We start from the raw sequence: 20,728 nt of genomic DNA on the forward strand, positions 1-20,728 counted from the left end.
TGTGTGTGTGTGTGTCCTACCTGAGAGGGAAAAAGCGGAAGAGGAGGGTGTGTGTGTGTGTGTGTCCTACCTGAGAGGGAGAAAGCGGAAGAGGAGGGTGTGTGTGTGTGTGTCCTACCTGAGAGGGAGAAAGCGGAAGAGGAGGGTGTGTGTGTGTCCTACCTGAGAGGGAGAAAGCGGAAGAGGAGGGTGTGTGTGTGTGTGTCCTACCTGAGAGGGAGAAAGCGGAAGAGGAGGGTGTGTGTGTGTGTCCTACCTGAGAGGGAGAAAGCGGAAGAGGAGGGTGTGTGTGTGTGTCCTACCTGAGAGGGAGAAAGCGGAAGAGGAGGGTGTGTGTGTGTCCTACCTGAGAGGGAGAAAGCGGAAGAGGAGGGTGTGTGTGTGTCCTACCTGAGAGGGAGAAAGCGGAAGAGGAGGGTGTGTGTGTGTGTCCTACCTGAGAGGGAGAAAGCGGAAGAGGAGGGTGTGTGTGTGTGTCCTACCTGAGAGGGAGAAAGCGGAAGAGGAGGGTGTGTTTGTGTGTCCTACCTGAGAGGGAGAAAGCGGAAGAGGAGGGTGTGTGTGTCCTACCTGAGAGGGAGAAAGGGGAAGAGCTGAGTCCGTTGGTGCCTCCATTCTCCTTGCAACTCAGGGAGGATGAGGAACTGGGCTTGGAGGTGGACGCATTGCTATTGGAGAACTGGCGCGTCTTGCAGTCTGGGGAAAAGGAGGAGAGAAATAAATAACATTTTAAAATAGAGCTGGAAACATATTATCAGTGAATCAATCAATGATACATTTTGTATATACTGTATATTGATGGGTCATAAAACAAATGTAGCCCCAGACCAATGCCACATTATTATGTTTATTTATTATTACGTTATTACAAAAACCACTTAACTCCATTAGGCTACTACGCATTTATAATGCATTTAAATCAAATCAAATCCAAGTCAATTTGTCGCGTGCGCAGAATACAACAGGTGTAGGTAGACCTTACAGTGAAATGCTTACTTACAGGCTCTAACCAATAGGGGGGGGGGGGTGTGTGTGTGTGTGTGTGTGTGTGTGTGTGTGTGTGTATAGAGAAATAAAACAGTAGCAACGCTATATACAGACACCAGTTAGTCAGGCTGATTGAGGTAGTATGTACATGTAGATATGGTTAAAGTGACTATGCATATATGATGAACAGAGAGTAGCAGTAGCGTAAAAGAGGGGTTGGCGGGTGGTGGGACACAATGCAGATGGCCCGGTTAGCCAATGTGCGGGAGCACTGGTTGGTCGGCCCAATTGAGGTAGTATGTACATGAATGTATAGTTAAAGTGACTATGCATATAAGATAAACAGAGAATAGCAAGCAGCGTAAAAGAGGGGTTGGGGGGGCACACAATGCAAATAGTCCGGGTAACCATTTACTAAACTACTATACAACATCCAGTCATGTTGTAGCAACATACAATGTTACTAGTGTAATTACAGTGTTACAACACAGGTATAAGAGAAAGTGTTGCAGAAAGTGTGTGAAATGAATGCAGATAGGGTCAGAGAGACATCTCACCTTTCCAGCAGATGAGGGGTCCTTTGCACAGAGCACCCTGAGAGTTCTTCACCAGGTAGTATTTTAAGTGCTTCTGCTTCTTGGGCTGTGTGGCCAGCTTCAGGTTGATGTGGTTGGAGAACTCAGTAAAGTACCGGAACCCCTTCTCCCCACAGCCAACACAGTTCCCTGAAAACCCTGCACACACAATAACATAGAGGACATATTATAAGGATACATTATAGTCTTATGTCAATATTTCTATCGCCAAACATTGATGAACAGCAAAAATAAGCTGCTCAATTCAATGTGGCATTAGGAGGCCACAGCACAGGTTAACCAAATGCTGAATGCAACAGTAATCAAAACTAGTTGCAAGCTACAGTATGGAGGGTGGTAAAAATCGAGTCTTTCCGATGACTCATCTAAGCTGAGCGGGTAAAATACTCATGTCTACCTCAGTATATCAGGTCAGAGAGACCGGACTGACCTAAAAGTGCATTTTTCCCGTTCTCATCAGGCAGAAAGCGCCTGTCCACGGAACACACCAGGATGTGCTCTGGGACGCTGGAGGATTTGGCACCGACAAGCTCGAAGCCAGCTGGGACTTCGATCGGTTCCGTCGCCATGGAGACCAGACGGAGATCCTTACCGGCCTGACAGAACCCTGAGAAGAAGAGACAGAACAGTCAGCTCGGGAGTAAACATCCACAACAACACTCAGTACACGTACCATGGTCGCGTTCACTGGAATTAGTATTATCGTCATCAGCTTGCTGAATAATGTCTGTATAGATGTCTACGATACATTGGAACATACCATGGTGAATATTGTTGCAAACATGGTGTTTCAAGTAGAGAATGTGTTCTTAAGATCTGGTTTTTTTTTAGCAAGGATTTGAATCCCCGGGGGTTCCCAGGACAAAAGGAGTATGAGATGTTTATTAAGGCTTTTTACCGTCCATGGTGCAGCAGCCGTCGGGCGCAGGGCCCTGGTGGAGGTAGGGCAGCGGGGGGCTGCTGGTGTCAGAGTCGTCGTCCTCCTCCAGCTCTTCCAGACCGTTAGAGGCCTGGCCGTTTAGCAGATCCTGACCCTTAGGCTCCCCCCCGCACGGCATGCACAGGTCCACCTTGGGCTTGATATCTGACCCAATAACAGACAATGACCCCGTAAGACATAATGTCCCCATCATACACCACGTCGCACAACACAACAAATTCTCCTGGAGTGAAGATGCCAGACAAAAGGCAAGGAGAAGGAGATCGGAGGCTTTGCAAGTCCTTTTTCAAGAGAAGGACAAACCCATAACACATGACCATGGCCACTTTCAAGTCTACCTCTCTTCAAGAGAACTAAATGAGTGAGATGATATGGATTTGCTGTGTGTGGGTATCATGTAATGACTAATTCTCAAGTCCTCCTTCTCAAGTCCTATTCTCTAAGTCCAACTGGTTATCATTAACATAATTTAACATAACGATCAGAGAAAGACAGTTTTTTTTTCTCTCTGTGTTTCTGTTATCTATGATCGACTAATGAGTCAACTGGCTATAGCTTGTGTTCTGCACTGTTTCTATACATAACGACCTTGATGAGGACAGAGAATGGAGCCATGCAGACAGAGAGAAGTACCATCCATGTTGCCAGGATACTGGTCAGGCTCCAGGTATAGCTGAGTGAAGATGGGCTGTGGGTCTCCACTGCTGGAGCGTAGGGAGGCCTTGATGGAGTTGTGGAGGGCCTCCTCAAAGCGAGCAGATTTCAGCTGCCCTGCGTACGAATTCCCCATTATCTGTAATGAGAAGAACGGTAGAACATGGACAAATGCACAGCCATGCACTCAAGGCTCAGCTCCGTCCACGTCGATTAGTAAGAGAGAACAGAGTAGAAATCCAGTCTACAAAGGATACTTGTCCAGGGGTCACAAAGATGCTAGGATGCACTTACAGTCTCACATAAGATGCATGCGCACACACACACACACACACACACACAACCCCCCCCCCCCTGTCTTTATCCCTACCCTATTTCTTTCTGGTTTTGTCTCTAGATCTTTCCCTCCCTTTCTGAATTTCAGTATGTCACCCTGGCCTCATTGCCCCCCTCCTTTGGTCCACTCTTCGGACATCTGCCGAGGTCGGCTGTGTGGGCCTGGGGTTGAGGTTGGGAAGCAGGTGGCAGCTGGACAGACAGGGGGACACACATGTGGCCTGGTGGTACTGAAGAGTGTAAGGAGGGGGGGGGGGCTTGTTCAAATAGAACAGAAGTGACCAGTGCAGGGCAATGGTAATAGCCAAGTACAGACTGTCCAACTAAATAACTATCCTTAAATAACTCTCCTTGAAGCTACTCTCCTTTTTCTGGTCATTGCCCTTTCCATATCACCCAGCCATTCATTTGCATGGTTTACAATTATAAAAGACTGAAGAGGAAGTAATATTTTTTTTGCCAGCTAACATATGGTCTTGGCCTGAAAAACCCTCCCTACCATTGTCCTTGGGCTACATTTGGCAGGTGTTACTGTAGTGTTGTATCAACGCAACCATTAACAGCCAAGTCAAGCCACAGGTTGAAGGCTTCATCTGTTTGGGAACAGCTAGGACTCTGTAACCATCACATTGTCTGTGCAGGTTTTTTAGGGTGACAATTACTTGTGATATCACGTATTTTGACTAACTCTATGCCTAGCAATATTACATGTTGACTATGCCAAGCGATGTATAAATGGCTTGGCTATCAAACAACTAGTCCAAAACAAAATCCTGTATCTGCAATGTAAAAGAAATGTGCAGGAATATAGACTACACATGATATTTATAGTACATGCAGAATTTGCAGACAAATCACATTTAAATATAACTAACCAATTTGTATCTATTTTTTGCATGTAAAAAAACAAGTGGCATCCAATCCAGACCATTTGATTGACAGGTGAATTGCCACTGGACAAAATACCCCTCGCCTAAGGTAACCATTATGAAATTACAACCAACGAAGACTTAACTGGGTTAATCATTAAATCAAGAGAACCTATTTTACTGAGATCAATACAAAGCACTATTGAGTTTCTATGTTGATTCTACTCAAAAGCGTTTTTGTTCACCCTTTTAAAATGAAGAAGCATGCCTCTTCCCAGGTTGTCTTTAGCTACTGTAGTGTCGCCTTCTATTCTATCAATAAACGGCAGGCTTGGTAATCAAGTTGGAACAGTTAGCCATCCGAGGTCCTATTCCTGCCCTAACCTGTCCCATGCCTGGACAGGTTCAAGCCTGGCTGATTACCCAAGAACCTACCCAGAGGGAAAAGGGGCAGAGGGACTGAGAAGAAAGAGACAGCAAGAGAGACAGGGAGAGAGAGACAGCTTTGGCAATGTACACATATGTTTCCCATGCCAATAAAGCCCTTTGACTTGAGAGAGGTAGAGAGGGGGTGGGATATGGCCAGCCAAGGCAGACAAAGGACAAGATTAAGTGTGGTGCCTGATTGTGCTTTGACAGAGATAAGCAGCTTAACATAAAGAAGCTACAGTATTTCTCCCTCAGCTGACGGGTGGATGGGATGGAGAAAGGTAGAAAGAGATATAGAGAACTACCCAAGGTGTGTTTAAAGAGGTGGCGGAGCCTGGTGAAGGCGTCCACATGCTCCCCATATATTATGACAACATTGTGACGTTTTTGTTCGTTTTGGTCTTCGGCTGTTCGTGCACAAGTCATTTTTTTCTCAAAGTTGGTAGCCGAAGTCAGTTTCATGCAAATTTTTTCACTTGAGAAATACTGCACCAAACATCTTAATTAGTTGAAGAATTCTCGGCAGAAACATGACAAATTAATTCAGCCTGGTTTCGGCGTCTCAAAATAGACAAACAGTAATATTGCCGCTTTTTTCAAATTTTTCAAGAAAACATCTTTTAAGGGAGTATGAGAGCACACTCATACTCGGTTCGCCGAGCTGAAGCATGCTGATGCCTTAAGAGGTTTTCCGGAGGACTTCCAGGTCAATTCGAGAGCCCAGAGCAGCAGAGAACAGATTTGTCCTTAAACCTCATAACCATAGTGGTGACCTCACAAAGCTGACACATGGGAGAGGTGGAGAGGTGAACACAGACGAGACCCTTCAACACGTGCTCCATCACAACAAAGCCACACCGGGACAAAGGTGGCCTAATGGATGTGGCTGGAGCAGGAGAGAGAGATCGAGGAATTGGTGGTCAGGAGTTATTTCAGGCGTGATTTCATTTGACGTACTTCTGTTTGATGAACGATGAAATAGTGTCTGATCTGTGTTTTCAGGTAGTGACAGAATCATGTTTGGAGAAGTGAAGTGACTGAGATCTCGATTTTCTCAGAGGCAACTGGAAGCTGACCAGAAAACCGGTCTCAGATTCTTCCACAGATTCCTGAGCCTGGGTGGCCATAATGGCCATATTGCAAGAATCTAACCCCCGGGCAGAACTAAGGTCTGGTCCTGTGACAAGCTTGCAAATTCCAGGAGGCCATATGGGAGAAAAAAAATATGGCTTGTTCATTAGGAATTAAAGAAAATTGTCAGATATTTTGTGAAATGGGGAGGTACCATCTGAACTTGTCCAAAAATAAATGCTCGTTATGGTTTTACGTTTTGACAAGTTTTGCTACGGTGTGCCCTAAGGAACAAGACTCTCCTTTCTCTCTTTATACATCTTTCCCATTCGGACTTTACCTCGCTTTCCCGACACGGCTTTAAAACATGATAATCTCATGTATTATCACGTCATTTTGGCGGAGCTGACCTTACCTTGTGTAATTGTTCCCAGGCGTGAAGGGATTTGTTCTCCTCTACTACATGATGGGTCAGAAGAACCACTGTGTCGAAACGTCCTGCAGTGACATCCCCCTCAGCAGCACTGTTCTAGACCTAAAGAGAGTTGGTTAGATGAATACATGAGATTAACAGAATGCATCTTCACCCAAGGATCCAAATGAACAGACATATGGAATACAGGACACATACTGTATAGTAGGCTAAAGGTTTATAGTTGGCTAATTGTCTGAAACTGATTAGCACTAAGGAAGACGATCATGCCACACTGGTGTATTTAAAGGCGAGAGCGTCGAATCAGGCTTTAATACCGTTGATATACTGTATGCAAGGAGAAGAATTTGCTGCAAATAACACACGATAGGCCTGCAGCACCTTTCATCTCAAGATATCAAATCAAACCCAATATTTAAAAAATCCTATTGAAAGGAAACTCAAGGTTGAAAGACACACAAATGCTTTTAAATAGTCAGTACAACTATTCCACACAACATGTCTGACCATGAAAATGAATGGCTGCACTTAGAGCAATGAGAGAGGCCACTCAAAAGTTAAGAGGAGCAGATTGCACAAAACCATGACATATGTAGTGACCGTTGGCGGTGAACAGGGGTTATGTGATACGGTAGCCTCTGGGTATTTTTGTAAAACACACTAGAGTGTTAGGGTTTGTAATCATACACACACACACACACACACACACACACACACACACGTGTATGCACATGTGTGCGCACACTCACAAACTGTATATGGGCGCTCACACATACACAAACTGTATATGGGCGCTCACACATACACAAACTGTATATGGGCGCTCACACATACACACTAGAGGTCGACTGATAATGATTTTTCAACACCGATACCGATCATTGGAGGACCAAAAAAAGCCAATACCGATTAATCTGACAATTTTGGGGGGGTTTGTTTGTAATAATGACAATCACAACAATACTGAATGAACACTTATTTTAACCTAATATAATACATCAATAAAATCAATTTACCCTCAAATAAATAATGAAACGCGTTCAATTTGGTTTAAATAATGCAAAAACAAAGTGTTAGAGAAGTAAAAGTGCAATATGTGCCATGTAAAAAAAGCTAACGTTTAAGTTCCTTGCTCAGAACATGATATGAAATATATGAATATGAAAGGTAAGAAGTTTTAGGTTGTAGTTATTATAGGACTATTTCTCTCTATACCATTTGTATTTCATATAACTTTGACTATTGGATGTTCTTATAGGCACTTTAGTATTGCCAATGTAACAGTATAGCTTCCGTCCCTCTCCTCGCCCCTGCCTGGGCTCGAACCAGGAACACATCGACAACAGCCACCCTCGAAGCATCGTTACCCATCGCTCCACAAAAGCCGCGGCCCTTGCAGAGCAAGGGGAACAACTACTCCAAGTCTCAGAGCGAGTGACGTCACAGATTGAAACGATCGGTGAAACGAAAGTGCTGTTTGAATGAATGCTTACGATCCCGCTGCTGCCTACCATGGCTCAGTCAGACTGCTCTATCAAATGTAAAATCGTAGACTTAATTATAACACACATAAATACGAGCCGTAGGTCATTAATATGGTCGAATCCGGAAACTATCATTTCGAAAACAAAACGTTTATTCTTTCAGTGAAATACGGAACCGTTCTGTGTTTTATCTAATGGGTGGCATCCCTAAGTCTAAATATAGGTGTTACATTGTACAACCTTCAATGTTATGTCATAATTATGTACAATTCTGCCAAATGAATTACAGTCTTTGTTAGGAATAAATGGACTTCACACAGTTCGCAACGAGCCAGGCGGCCCAAACTGCTGCACGGAACGCAAGAGAAGTGACACAATTTCCCTAATTATAAAAAATTCATGTTAGCAGGCAATATGAACTAAATTGGCAGGTTTAAAATATATATATACTTGTGTATTGATTTTAAAGAAAGGCATTGATGTTTATGGTTAGGTTTGGTGCAACGATAGTGCTAAATCATCACCTGTTTGGCAAAGTAGGCTGTGATTCGATGAGAAAGGCACCTCATCGGTTATATGCAATGCAGGACACGCTAGATAAACTAGTAATATCATCAACCATGTGTAGTTAACTAGTGATTATGTGAAGATTGATTGTTTTTTTTATAAGTTTAATGCTACCTAGCAACTTACCTTGGCTTCTTGCTGCCCTCGCGTAACAGGTAGTCAGCCTGCCACGCAGGCTCCTCGTGGAGTGCATTGTAAGGCAGGTGGTTAGAGCGTAGGACTAATAACCGGAAGGTTGCAAAAACAAATCCCTGAGCTGACGAGGTAAAAATCTGTCATTCTGCCCCTGAACAAGGCAGTTAACCCACCGTTCCTAGGCCGTCATTGAAAATAAGAATGTTCTTAAAACTGACTTGCCTAGTTACATGTGTAAAAAAAAAAAAAAATCGGTGTCCAAAAATACCGATTTCCGCTTGTTATGAAAACTTGATATCGGCCTTCATCGGCCATTCCGATTAATCGGTCGACTTCTAGTACACACACACACACTACCAACTACTAAAAACTGGTACAGATAAAGGTCTTGATTTGACCAGTTTCTCACAGCAGAAAAATAATCAAGCAGCAACAGGAAATTTGAATTTGTGTTGATTATAATTCATGGAATTTTTGGAGGCGTTGATAAATGTTTGTTTTTTTAAATTAAGTCTGACATTTTAAAGTGGAAATTTCAAACTTTAGAAGCCTTTTTAAACCTTGAATACACAACACTTTTGCATTTCCTGCTTTGCAGGACATTTCCTGCAACAGGGTGATCAAATTAAGATCCTACATCTGTACTTCCACTTTGACCCCGAGCATTGTTTACCCACTCCTAGACCTTAAACAACTAAGCTGATACAAAGTTCCCTTCAAAACATTGACTGTCACAAGAATGCTCCCTGTCACCATCCTGTAATGCATGGTCCTTGTTATGCAGTTTTTGGGACCTAGTGTCCCTAATTTGCCCCTGCCTGAGGTCTGGGGCCCAAGTCCTTGCACTGGCATTACATGCACACTGATTTGTCCTGTTAACCACATTGAAGTAGTTAACTTTGTGAATGATTAGCCTCACACTGATAGGACTAATCAAACTACAGAGCTACATGGTCAATGGGAGGGACAAGGGGATAAGGGAGGTCATGCAAATTCCATACCATCCAGGTCAGACAGTGCTAGAACTTTAACCGGAACGCTGCATGAGTTTAGGGAACATTCTCTTTAGTACAGACAACATCCAAATCTTCCTTCACTTCTAGATACACGCTTTAAGGGCCCTCTAGGCAGCGAACTCTGCATCCACAGTAATATAACCCATTCTATGAGACATTCTTATAACACTGGCCTAGACTACATATCACTCTTAACATTACCCTGTATCTGTGTCCTGCCCCCCCCCCCCCCCACTTGGCCAGTGTTGAAATAGTTTTGTGGCTGCCAAATCAAATGAAGTTTATGTGTCATATGCACAAGAAACGCATGGAGTACTCAGTACAATAAAATGCTTACTCTCAACTAAATGTGACAACAATAAGAAAAGGTACAAAAAAGTGTACTAATAGTAACAATAATCTAGGACACTGCAGATGGCCGATGAGATGTGCCTGACCCATCGGAGCCGTAAATCTAGACATACTCAGGCACAGCCTCGGGCGCCTAACGGCTGGGATCCTGTTCTTCTGGTAATGACATTTTAGGGTCCTTTCAGCATGACATGCTGGTAGGGAATTTTGCCTGAGGGGTGTAAGGAGGGAATTTAAGGCGGTGGCCGCAGAGGTACACACGCACAAAACACACACACATACAAACGCACACACACAAACACCCACATGTGCACACAGACAGCACTCAGTGCATGCGTATGCATAAAATAGCTAACTCGTTGATGAACGATGCGAAAACAGAGGTCCTATTTTAGTGATGTGGATTTAAATTCTAAGAAATGTTAGAGATTTAACTCCAAGAACACTGAGCTTAGCCTTGCTCCCACCCCTCCCTGTCTTCTCTCTCCCTCCCTCCCTCCGTTTCCCCCACGCCACTCCACTCCCCTTTTTTTGTTTCTTCCTTCATCTGCATAATGACGTTACACTCCTGACAATGGAGGGATAGAGGCAGGATAGAGAGGGATTACATCAACTTCCCCTTGGTCACAACCTGTTTCAGACCCACTCTATCACTCCCGGAACCTTTCCTTCAAAGGCAACACTGCAGCGTTGAATTCAGCCAAGGGTTTCACGTTAACAAATCTAACTTGATACTGTATCCACCTACGTGCACATAGGCACTGGCACAACTAGACGTGTGTGTGTGTGTGTGTGCGCGTGAGCGCACGCACGCCACACACAAACACGTTGAAAAGAGGGAAATAAAAGGGAAAGCCGGGGTAGATGCAGAAAAAACTTGACACTGTCCCGGTGATCCTGAACATGCTTTTTCTACAACACATAGTGATAGTCTAAAATGATTTAGATCATCCAGAACATGGTAAAAAAACGACCACTGACTATCTCTTGATTATTGAAACATTCACACAAGCTTTTGCCAGTCATCATTACTGGCAATAGATCATGATAAAACAGACTACCTTAGTCATTTGAGTAAATGGATTACATATCTTATTATTCACAGAAATACAGGAACAATGACTGTAGGCTACACTCCTAGAAAAAAAAAGGTGCTATCTGGGACCGAAAAGGTTTATTTGGCTGTCCCCGTAGGAGAACCCTTTGAAGAACCCTTTTGATACCATGTAGAACCCATTTTCCCAGAGGGTTCTACATGGAAGCCAAAAGAGTTCTGACTGGGACCAAATAGGGTTCTACCTGGAACCAAAAAGAGTTCTCCTATGGGGACAGCCGAAGAACCCTTTTGGAACCCTTTTTACTAAGGTACTGTCAACATTAGAAAACCCATGAATGAGGACGAGTACACATCAGTATAGCAGAGGAGAGGGGGATGGGGGTTATGCAAAAAAGGACTAACATTTCCAGGTCCCTTAAATTAGGTGCTAAGAGCTGAGCCATCAACATCATGTTGGTGGAAATCCAGCAAAGTGCCAGAGTAAACAATGTAAAAATGCTTCCATACCTTCCAAGGGTTCTCCACCAGCCAGGCAGCACTTCGATAACACAAACACAAACAACATAAAACGCTCCAAAACCAAACACTAAATTCCACCATGCAAAAATAAATAAATCACAAAGTCAAGAATTATAGTCCATTTTGGGTGATAGGTATGTCCTAAGGAAGAGGAAAAGAGTGAGGAAATATCCAAGGAGACGTAGGGCTGATTAATTCTCATCTGGTGTGTCCCCAAGCCATCAGCAGCTCCTTGGTAATTAAACTCCACGATAGTATGGACAGCAAATACTCCTCCTTCCTCCAGTACAGCAGAACCCCTCTCTCTCTCTCTCTCTCTCTCTCTGAGTCAAGCACACACACCCTCCCCCAGTCCCCTTGGCCCTCCCCTATGTTGTGCCATTTGCTGTGTGTGGAGTGAATTCTCTGGGGCCTCATTCATCTTAGCCCCTCTGACCCCCTGTAGTGACAGATGCTCTTGGAGGGCTGTCCTGCCTGGCCAGGAAACAAAGACATTGGGCAACATCCCCTCCTGCCACACGGTCACACCACCCCGACACGCGTGACCATCAGCATTTAACACGCCAACAACACAGGGGGAAACCCTGACTCAGCAGAATGACACACTGGAGAAATGGAACTGCTATCCCTATACAGTTCTTAGATTACCAAAGAAGAAGAAACAAATCTAGTCAAAATCAACCCCCCCCCCCCCTTACTCTTTCTTTACTTTCACCCCTGTCTCTCTCGCTCTCTCTCTCTGCCACTCCCTTCCTTTTTATTAGGGCCAATTTAGAGATAGGGCAACCCCAACCACTGGCAAAATAGGGACAAGAAGAATGTCAGGTCAGCTCTGTGCATTTTGTCCCTCTTGGCCGGGCTGGGACCCTGGCCCTACAGAACAGACTACAGGCCTGGGTTGGAGACTGGGATGGACCCCTGACTGTTTTTTTTTTACCCCCGCTATAAATACCAAGGGCTCATCTGGCCAAAATAAATAAACTGGGGATCCACCTTCCGCCACCACAAATCAACAGGCGCTGGGTGGACAGATGTCAAGGATTATAGTGTCATTATAGCCTGGCTGGCTGGTCAAATGCCTCGTCATGACTAACACTGGGCCAATGGAGCGCTGGGGTGAGAGATTTTACGGAAACTAAGAAATGCATGATATGACTTTAAATAATTTTTGGTTTATTCCGTGAAAATAAATTAAATGACGTCACATCATGGCTAATATACTGTACAGGTAGAGAAGTTTCCCTAAGTGCATAAACAACATAACACTATTTTTTTCAATGATATAGGAACTTTGGAGACTTTTTGGGGACTAATCAATTCACCTTCTCACCAGTGTTTCCCCCACACGGAATGTTCTAACTAGGCTTTTGAACATTTTAGGTTCTCACAACAACACATTTGTAATGTTGCAATCAGATCCCAACCTATTGGCTGAGTATAACACCCCCCTTCCTACAGATCCACTGCCGATAGAGCAAAGGGTTGTTGTGTGTCAGTGACATTCACATCTCCACTTTCATATGACTTTGAACGCTAAATCTAAGCAGCTAACTGACTGCCAAATCATTCCTTGCACACAATGCCTGGTTCCTGTTTTGGCTGCAATCACAAAATAGTCTTTGTTAATAATTTACGCTGGCCTCGTCCATGGAGTGACCAGTTAAAAGGTTACTATGCATAAAAACATTTCCCAAACAAGCCTGTCATCCCTATGTCTGGGTGTTGTTTTTCAATGTTTAAGTAAAGTTGCTGAGAATTTCTCAAGCAAACTAAGAAAATTCCCAAGTCAACACACAGCTACTTGGCAGTAGAAAAGACACATTCCACTCCATACTTTGCCACGGACCCTTTTAACACTTTGTCTTCCATTGATATTTGTGGATGTGCCAATGACAACATTATTATTCTCACTCTTAAATCCAACATTAGGGAGACTTAAAACAACCTCAAAAGAGCTATATAATATATTCACGATAACACCATATGTCGCTTGTCTCCTTCACCTGCAACCTTCCATTCAACAGTCCATTCTTAGAAAAATGACAAGCCTGAGTAAGCCAGTCGGTGAGCCATTCATAACAATCTTAACATTACTTTACAAAAATATTGGATCCGGAATATGGATTCATAACATAATTATGTTATCCTGGATCATTCAAGAGAAATAAACAGACGGATGAAACATTAAGTCAGAGGATGTTGATCACGACCATATTGTTTAACTGTAATTCTTTCATTTTCATCTTTGCATAGCCAGGCAAGCAGTGTGGCTGACTGACTGCCTTAGTCTTCAGTTCATTACAGCAGATCTAGTCAACAGTTGGTTTAATCTGTCCGTATAACTCTTCTCACCTCCTCACCAATGGTTATAGTATGCCGGCCACAGGCGGTGTGTGAGACAGCTATAAACCAGGGCATTAGCCAATCAGGGCTCCATTACTCCTCACCACTCATTCATCATACACATCGCGCATTCTATGCTGAACGTGGAGGTTCGTGTCCATTGCATTATTATACGACACAGCGTCTGTCTGTCTGTATGGACTCTATAGGCTCCCGGGGGTAGTCCATTTGAAACAGTTGGAGTAAAGAATGAAAGAAAGAGATGACTTGTGCCCTAAGAAGAGACGAGCAACTTTAGTAAACATAGTTTCCTGTCTGAGGTAAATCAACATATGACCACTCGAAAACTCCCCAAATAAGCTCATTTGGTACAGACCAGCACTAGCAGCAAGTTCAACCTGGGAAGAGGAGTCTCACGGTGTGATTCATCTCCCCCAGCTCCCAGCAGTAGCTCCCTCCCTCCCTGACTTTGACACAGCAGCCACGTTTAAATAGACCCGTTTGAAATGAAGATAATGAGTAAACCCAGCGGGTTCTTTGGCCTCAAAAGAGCCCTGTGTGGGAAAACAAAAGAGCCTGGGTCTGAATGCTGGCCCTGTGGCCCTCCCTCCACCCATCCCTCACCACTGTATTGAGGGCCAGCCAAAGGGCCTGACAAAGGGGAAGTGGCCCTTCCACCCTCCACTGCCACCTGAGGAAAGATGGGTCACGTGACAGGGTGACTAGAGGACAGGGGGAAGGGAGAGGGGGGATAGGGGACTGGGGGTCTCCTATCCCCTGTTGTCTTTAGATTCCAAGGGGGACAGGAGATGGTTGCCTCCATTCCTCCTCTTGTCTTCTGGATTCCCAGGGGGACAGGAGATGGTTGCCTCCATTCCTCCTCTTGTCTTCTGGATTCCCAGGGGGACAGGAGATGGTTGCCTCCATTCCTCCTCTTGTCTTCTGGATTCCCAGGGGGACAGGAGATGGTTGCCTCCATTCCTCCTCTTGTCTTCTGGATTCCCAGGGGGAAAGCTGCTTTGTCTTAGCTCAGCACTGACTCAGCTTCATTGGGTTGTATTGAGCACATTGCAGCTTTGACCGACTCCAATGACCGACGCCAATGACCGACTCCAATGACCGACTCCAATGACCGACTCCAATGACCGACTCCAATGACCGACTCCAATGACCGACTCCAATGACTACACCTGACAGGTGTTGCGATACTTAATTGATACAAGTATAACATGTTCAAAAGCAAATATCGAGGAAAAAAATGTGTAACAATTTGAGACTCAAGGGAACGTGAACCGCACTATTAACTGCGTGCCGAGGTCAAAACATACATTCAGACCTATACATTTAGACCTGATGTAAACTGTGGAGAGGGTCATTTTACAACACAAAAAAAACATCAAAATGAAGATACACTGAAACAGAGTCAATGACTATGGAAGTAAAATGTCATAGTAGAATTGCGTGAGATGAGGGATCAGTATCAGGTGTGTAGGAGAGAAAGGAGAGCAGAGGTGTTAAACGGGACAGTGTGTCTGAAGACGTACAATAAGAAAACAAACCTGCTGCATGAATAAACAAGATGGCAAAACAATGACAACACAACCAATGTGAAAAGTCCCTCGCCGAGCCCCATTGCACCTTCGTCTCTCCCATGTTGGTTACCTCCACGGTGTGAGGTGTGACACTGTCACTTACTAGCCGGGTGGCAGCTTGTCCCCCTGCTATAATCCCCCACCCCCTTCCCCCCAGGCTGAGCCAAGCCACACAAACAAAAGGCAGTGAGCAGCAGCATTCCAGATGAATGCCATAGCTGATGTCGGCAGCAGCAGAACAGAGAAAATAAAAGAGAGCTCAACCAGGCCAGGGCCAGGAAAGTGGAACAAGAGCCTGGGGCTGTAAGGGTGGTGGGTGGTGGGGTGGATTAGCCAGTGGGGACTATAAAGGGGAGTGAACTAGGGTTTAAGGCCTGTTGTGACAGAGGAGCTGGGGAAGGGCTGATGGGGGGGGCTGGGGGGAGGCGGACAAAAGGAGCATTTGGGCAGATGAAGAAGTCATCATCATTAAGGCACTGGAAGTTTACTGTCCAGTTATAAAAGTCATTTCAAAATTAGGAGGTTAGGGGGTGCGTGTGAAAGGGGAGAAGGGCTCAGAGTGCCTGAGAAGGCCTGGGGGCGGGGCAGATGAGAGCTGTGGCCTGTGGTTGTGAGGGACTTTGTGGGACTGGGGGGCCAATTCATTAGGGGCACAGCCCAGCCTTTGTGTTTGCACCAGGTTGATTGGAGTGCTGACCTTGCCTTGCCTCCCAGCCTTCCCTGCACACTCTGCTCTGGCCCAGTGGAGGATGAGTATAAGGGCAAGGCATTTAACCTTCAACTAAATCCCAGCCTCAACCACAGCAGACAAAGGTCAGCATCATTTATTAACAAAGACTTGCTTAAACAGCTGCTATTAGGACACTATAGATGCTATATAAACTGATACACAGAGTTGGAAAACTCTGTTCTGTCTCCTAAGTATTTGTTGCCAGCTCTAGTTGAAAAGTCGGTTTTTGGTTACATCTGATTCTGAAGAGTATAGAATAGAATAACGTTTTTGGTTGACAATTTTGGTGTAATTCCTTTGCATGACAGAAAAAAACATTGAAGCTTTTCACACTGTTCACCATAAAGTGGGAGACAGGGCAAATTCTAGGCAGTTAAATCAACAAAAATATTTAAGTTTACAACATTTACTTAGATACACAAGGTCTAAAAAATCCTAATCAAAATAGAGGTGTAGGATCTAAATTTGATCACCTTATTGCAGGAAATGTAAAACTATGAGGTTTAAGAAGGCTTCTAAAGACCTAATTTTCCATTACAAAAAATGTATCAACGCATACAAAAATGCTGATTAATTATAATCCACATACTAATTCACATTTCCTGTTGCTGCAGGATAAGTTTTCTGCTGTAGTAAACTGGCTCAAATCAAGATTCTTCATCTGTACCACACTTGCCCCATCTTAGTTTTACTATGTTAAAGAGCAACTGCCCCTAAAATGCAACTTCTCATTTTGAAAATGGCCTATGTGGCATCGATATGAGTCAGAAACATTTATTGTAGTGTCAAAATTGACTATAAAGTGTAAATAGGATAATGTTGGTCATAAAGTCAGTCTCGTCCAAAACAGAGATTTGCGAGATAGGAAAAAATGATAAGTCATGGAATGAAGGTAACCTTAACAGTTTTCCTTGGGTTGGGTTTATTTTAATCCTGCCCACATGCCCACAGCTGGTAGTGTAGCTTGCGTCCCTCTCCTCACCCCTACCTGTGCTTGAACCAGGGACCCTCTGCACACATCGACGACTGCCATCCTCGAAGCATCGTTACCCATCGCTCCACAAAAGCCACGGCCCTTGCAGAGCAAGGGGAACAACTATTTCAAGGTCTCAGAGCGAGTGACGTCACCAATTGAAACGCTATTAGCGCGCACCCCACCTACTAGCTAGCCATTTCACATTGGTTACACTCACCCCCCTTTTGACCTCCTTTTCCGCAGCAACCAGTGATCCGGGTCACGGCACCAATGTAACATGCAATGGTCAATTTGGTTGACATTGGATATCCCTATGGGGCTAGTTAGGGACCATCAGTAAATTACACAATGTACATAAGACAATATAAAAAAAGGTTAATAGCTCAAACTTTCAATGACTTAAAAACCTCAAATCAACTATAAATTGTAGTTATTCAAATGCCAATATTGAAAGCATTCAATGAGACAACTAAAATATGTGCAACATCCAATGTCAGGGCTATCCAATGTCCAATGTCAAACCAACTTTGCCAAAGTCGCACACCAGCTGGCTGAAGCTAATTGCCGAAAGAAGTTGGCTAACACTAGCTAGCCTAGGCGACTTCAAGACACAATACCTTGATAGACTGTTTCACATTATCTGGAAGGGTGAGTTACTGTAACTGTACTGTTTTGCCAGAGAGAATGTACAAACGCTTGCCATGTTCGAACACACACACACGAGACACCCACACCATGGGGCGGCAGGGTAGCCTAGTGGTTAGAGCGTTGGACTAGCAACTGGAAGGTCGTTCTGCCCCTGAATAGGCAGTTAAACCCACTGTTCCTAGGCAGTCATTGAAAATAAGAATTTGTTCTTAACTGACTTGCCTAGTTAAATAAAAGGTTAAAAAAATAAAATAATTAACCCCCCCCCCCAGACAATTATTGACTCACATGGCTGCTGCATTTCATAATGAAAAACAAGGCCAAATCAGGAAGTTCAGCCCTCTTTAAATGTGGGGGGAAAAAAATACATAGAACATTTTCACTTAGTGTTGTTCTTTTTAAATTTAATTTGAGGCCTGGAGGACAAACTCAATCAATGTGGGAATTACTGATAATTTACCATGCTCGCTGAGAAGGCCGAATAAAATTGAAGCCCTGAGTGAATCCGCTCTGCATTTTACAACACTGCTCAGCCATGGTTGAACACCAGTCCAACTAGCTGAACAAGAGAAAAGGACATAGAACCTTTAGCCCTTGGAATATTTTTATATTTACGGAGTTATTCTGAACTGCCATATTCCAGTTTACACGTCTCTCCTTAGTAATGGTTATTACATAGGCACTAAAGTATACACAAAAAAGAGAAACAATTATAATTATAATTCAGAAATGTTCAATTAAATTACAATAATATTTTTCTACATGTTCTTGAAAGGACATGCTTGTTTCCTTTAAGTCTTTCTACTGTCAACAGCTCTACTATAGTAAGCCTACTACTGTAAAAACCAACACTACATGATATGTCAAAGTACTATTGCTGCATAGTACTACATCTACTATATAGTGTTATTAGTAAGACTCATAAGTTCTTCACATTTAACCCAAACAAATAAAACAACTTTTTAAATGTTTATTATAATAATACATACCTCTCCTTCCTGTACAAACTCACTGGTACCCATCTAATCACTCCTCTCACATAACAGAAGACTACAGGAAAAAAAGGAACATAGCTCAGTTACTCACTGTAATGGTTTATGCACCCCGATAGCATCATCACAGCTAGCATCTCCATTTGGGCATCTGGTCAACACCTCACTGCTCATCCCCTCCCTAAACCCTAAACATGTAATGTTCAGTTTGACCAAACCCTGTCCTGGCCTGGCCTTCAATTGCTATTTATACAGGCCTATTTGTTATGGGGTGTAAAAGGGGAACTCTGAAGCCATGGATCATGGGTGGAGGGCAATATTATCAAAACACTTAGTCTTATCAGATGAAACGAGGGAACAGTAAGGGGTCAAGTTCCATGTCCAGGAACAGGACAGGCCTGGCCTGCAACACACCTCAACCACTAACTGCATTTTGCTATTGTATCTCATCTGTCAGTCCAGGATAGATCATGTCAGTATATCGAGTAGCAAACAAAGTGGAGTCTATCAAAGATGTTAAAACATTTGTCATGATTGTTACATTTTTTCTAGTGCGGAGCGATTAACCAACATTTAGTATTGTGGTTATTAAACAACTAATTGACCGACGTTGATTCAATTACTTGAATTCCATTTAGTTCAGTTTTTTTTTGTGAGCCCAAAGCGACATTTCTCTAGAGCAGGTATCCCCAAATTGGGTTACGCAATGCCGTTGGGGGTATGCCAAAAAAAATGTGATTCAAATTTGTATTAATAAAAAAAATACATATATTTTTTTCACATTTTCAAACAGTCCATTTATATTTTTACAATGACTGCCTAACATTAACCGTTACTCTCTCGCAGGAATTCCATTGACGGTCCGTATATAGCAAAACGTAGCTGATGCTCATTCCGTTTGCTCGAAAATTGATAAATGGTTCAAAAAAAGTAAGGCCCACGTCCATAAAGACACATACCAGCAGTACTGCACCTGTCGATGACGAGCACATCCAATGCGAGCATCAGTAATTCTACATTTGTTGTTGGCCCAGCTAGCATGGATGCTGACAGTTGTGAATATGATGCAGCCAAAGAGCTATTGCCCCTGCACTGAACAACAGAGAGGGATGTTGGACCATCGAAGAGGAGCAAATATGATGAGAACTACATTGATTTGGGGTTCACTTATATTGGGAGTAATGCCTATCCTCAGCCACAGTGTTATATGTGCAAAAGTACTCTCTCACAACTCAATGAAACCTTTAAATTTCAAAAATAAGCCACAGGAGTTTTATGAGCGAGAATTAAGACAACTTCCGAGTAGTAAGGCATGTATAAAAGCAACAGATACCATTAATAAGAAGGGGCTAGAAGCGTCTTATATGGTGAGCTACCGAGTGGCTAGGACAGGCAAGCCCCATACTATTGTGGAGGACTTAATTATTCCTGCTGCCGTAGATATGGCTGGGACAATGCTGGGGAGAAAGGCCAAAAATACTTCATCAAACAACACTGTTTCACGACGCATCAGTGACATGGCAGGAGATGTTTTGAAACAATTACTGCTTCGCATACAAGCCAGTGAATTATATGCATTACAGCTGGATGAGTCAACAGACCTGGCAGTTGCCAAAGGAATGCCTGACAGCTTGAAAGACATTTTGGACACTACAGTGAAAATGCTTAACTTTGTTAAACAAGGCACCTGAACTCTCGTGTATTTTCTGCACAACGCAATGATATGGGCAGCGACCATGTAACGCTTTCACAACATACAGAAGTGCGCTGGTTATCATGTTGTCTGACCACTTGCATGATGACGAGTTTCTCACACCTATCTGGGTGATGTTTTTTCTCACATGAATGATCTGAATCTAGGATTACAGGGACTCTCCGCAACTATATTCAATGTGCGAGACAAAATTGAAGCTATGATTAAGAAGTTGGAGCTCTCCTCTGTCTGCAGGACAACAGTCTTTCCATCATTGTATGATTTTTTTTGTGTGCAAATGAACTCAAGC

The 20,728-nt window shown here is 43.6% G+C and overlaps 1 protein-coding gene across 1 annotated transcript in view; it reads right to left on the minus strand.

The window, feature by feature from the left end:
- The window catches only part of greb1l (GREB1 like retinoic acid receptor coactivator), a 46,254-nt gene extending 34,561 nt beyond the window's left edge, over positions 1-11,693 (minus strand). Inside the window, exons 1-7 of the mRNA XM_029623393.2 lie at positions 11,433-11,693; positions 6,298-6,417; positions 3,157-3,316; positions 2,482-2,667; positions 2,014-2,190; positions 1,545-1,721; positions 571-696 (exon numbers count right to left, since the gene is read on the minus strand). Of these exons, the coding sequence (XP_029479253.1) occupies positions 571-696; positions 1,545-1,721; positions 2,014-2,190; positions 2,482-2,667; positions 3,157-3,313 (823 nt within the window). The 5' untranslated portion in view covers positions 3,314-3,316; positions 6,298-6,417; positions 11,433-11,693. The remainder of the gene's footprint in view (positions 1-570; positions 697-1,544; positions 1,722-2,013; positions 2,191-2,481; positions 2,668-3,156; positions 3,317-6,297; positions 6,418-11,432) is intronic.
- Between the last annotated feature and the right edge of the window lie 9,035 nt (positions 11,694-20,728).

Source organism: Oncorhynchus nerka, linkage group LG20 (assembly GCF_034236695.1).
Source record: "Oncorhynchus nerka isolate Pitt River linkage group LG20, Oner_Uvic_2.0, whole genome shotgun sequence".
NCBI classification, from domain to species: domain Eukaryota; kingdom Metazoa; phylum Chordata; class Actinopteri; order Salmoniformes; family Salmonidae; genus Oncorhynchus; species Oncorhynchus nerka.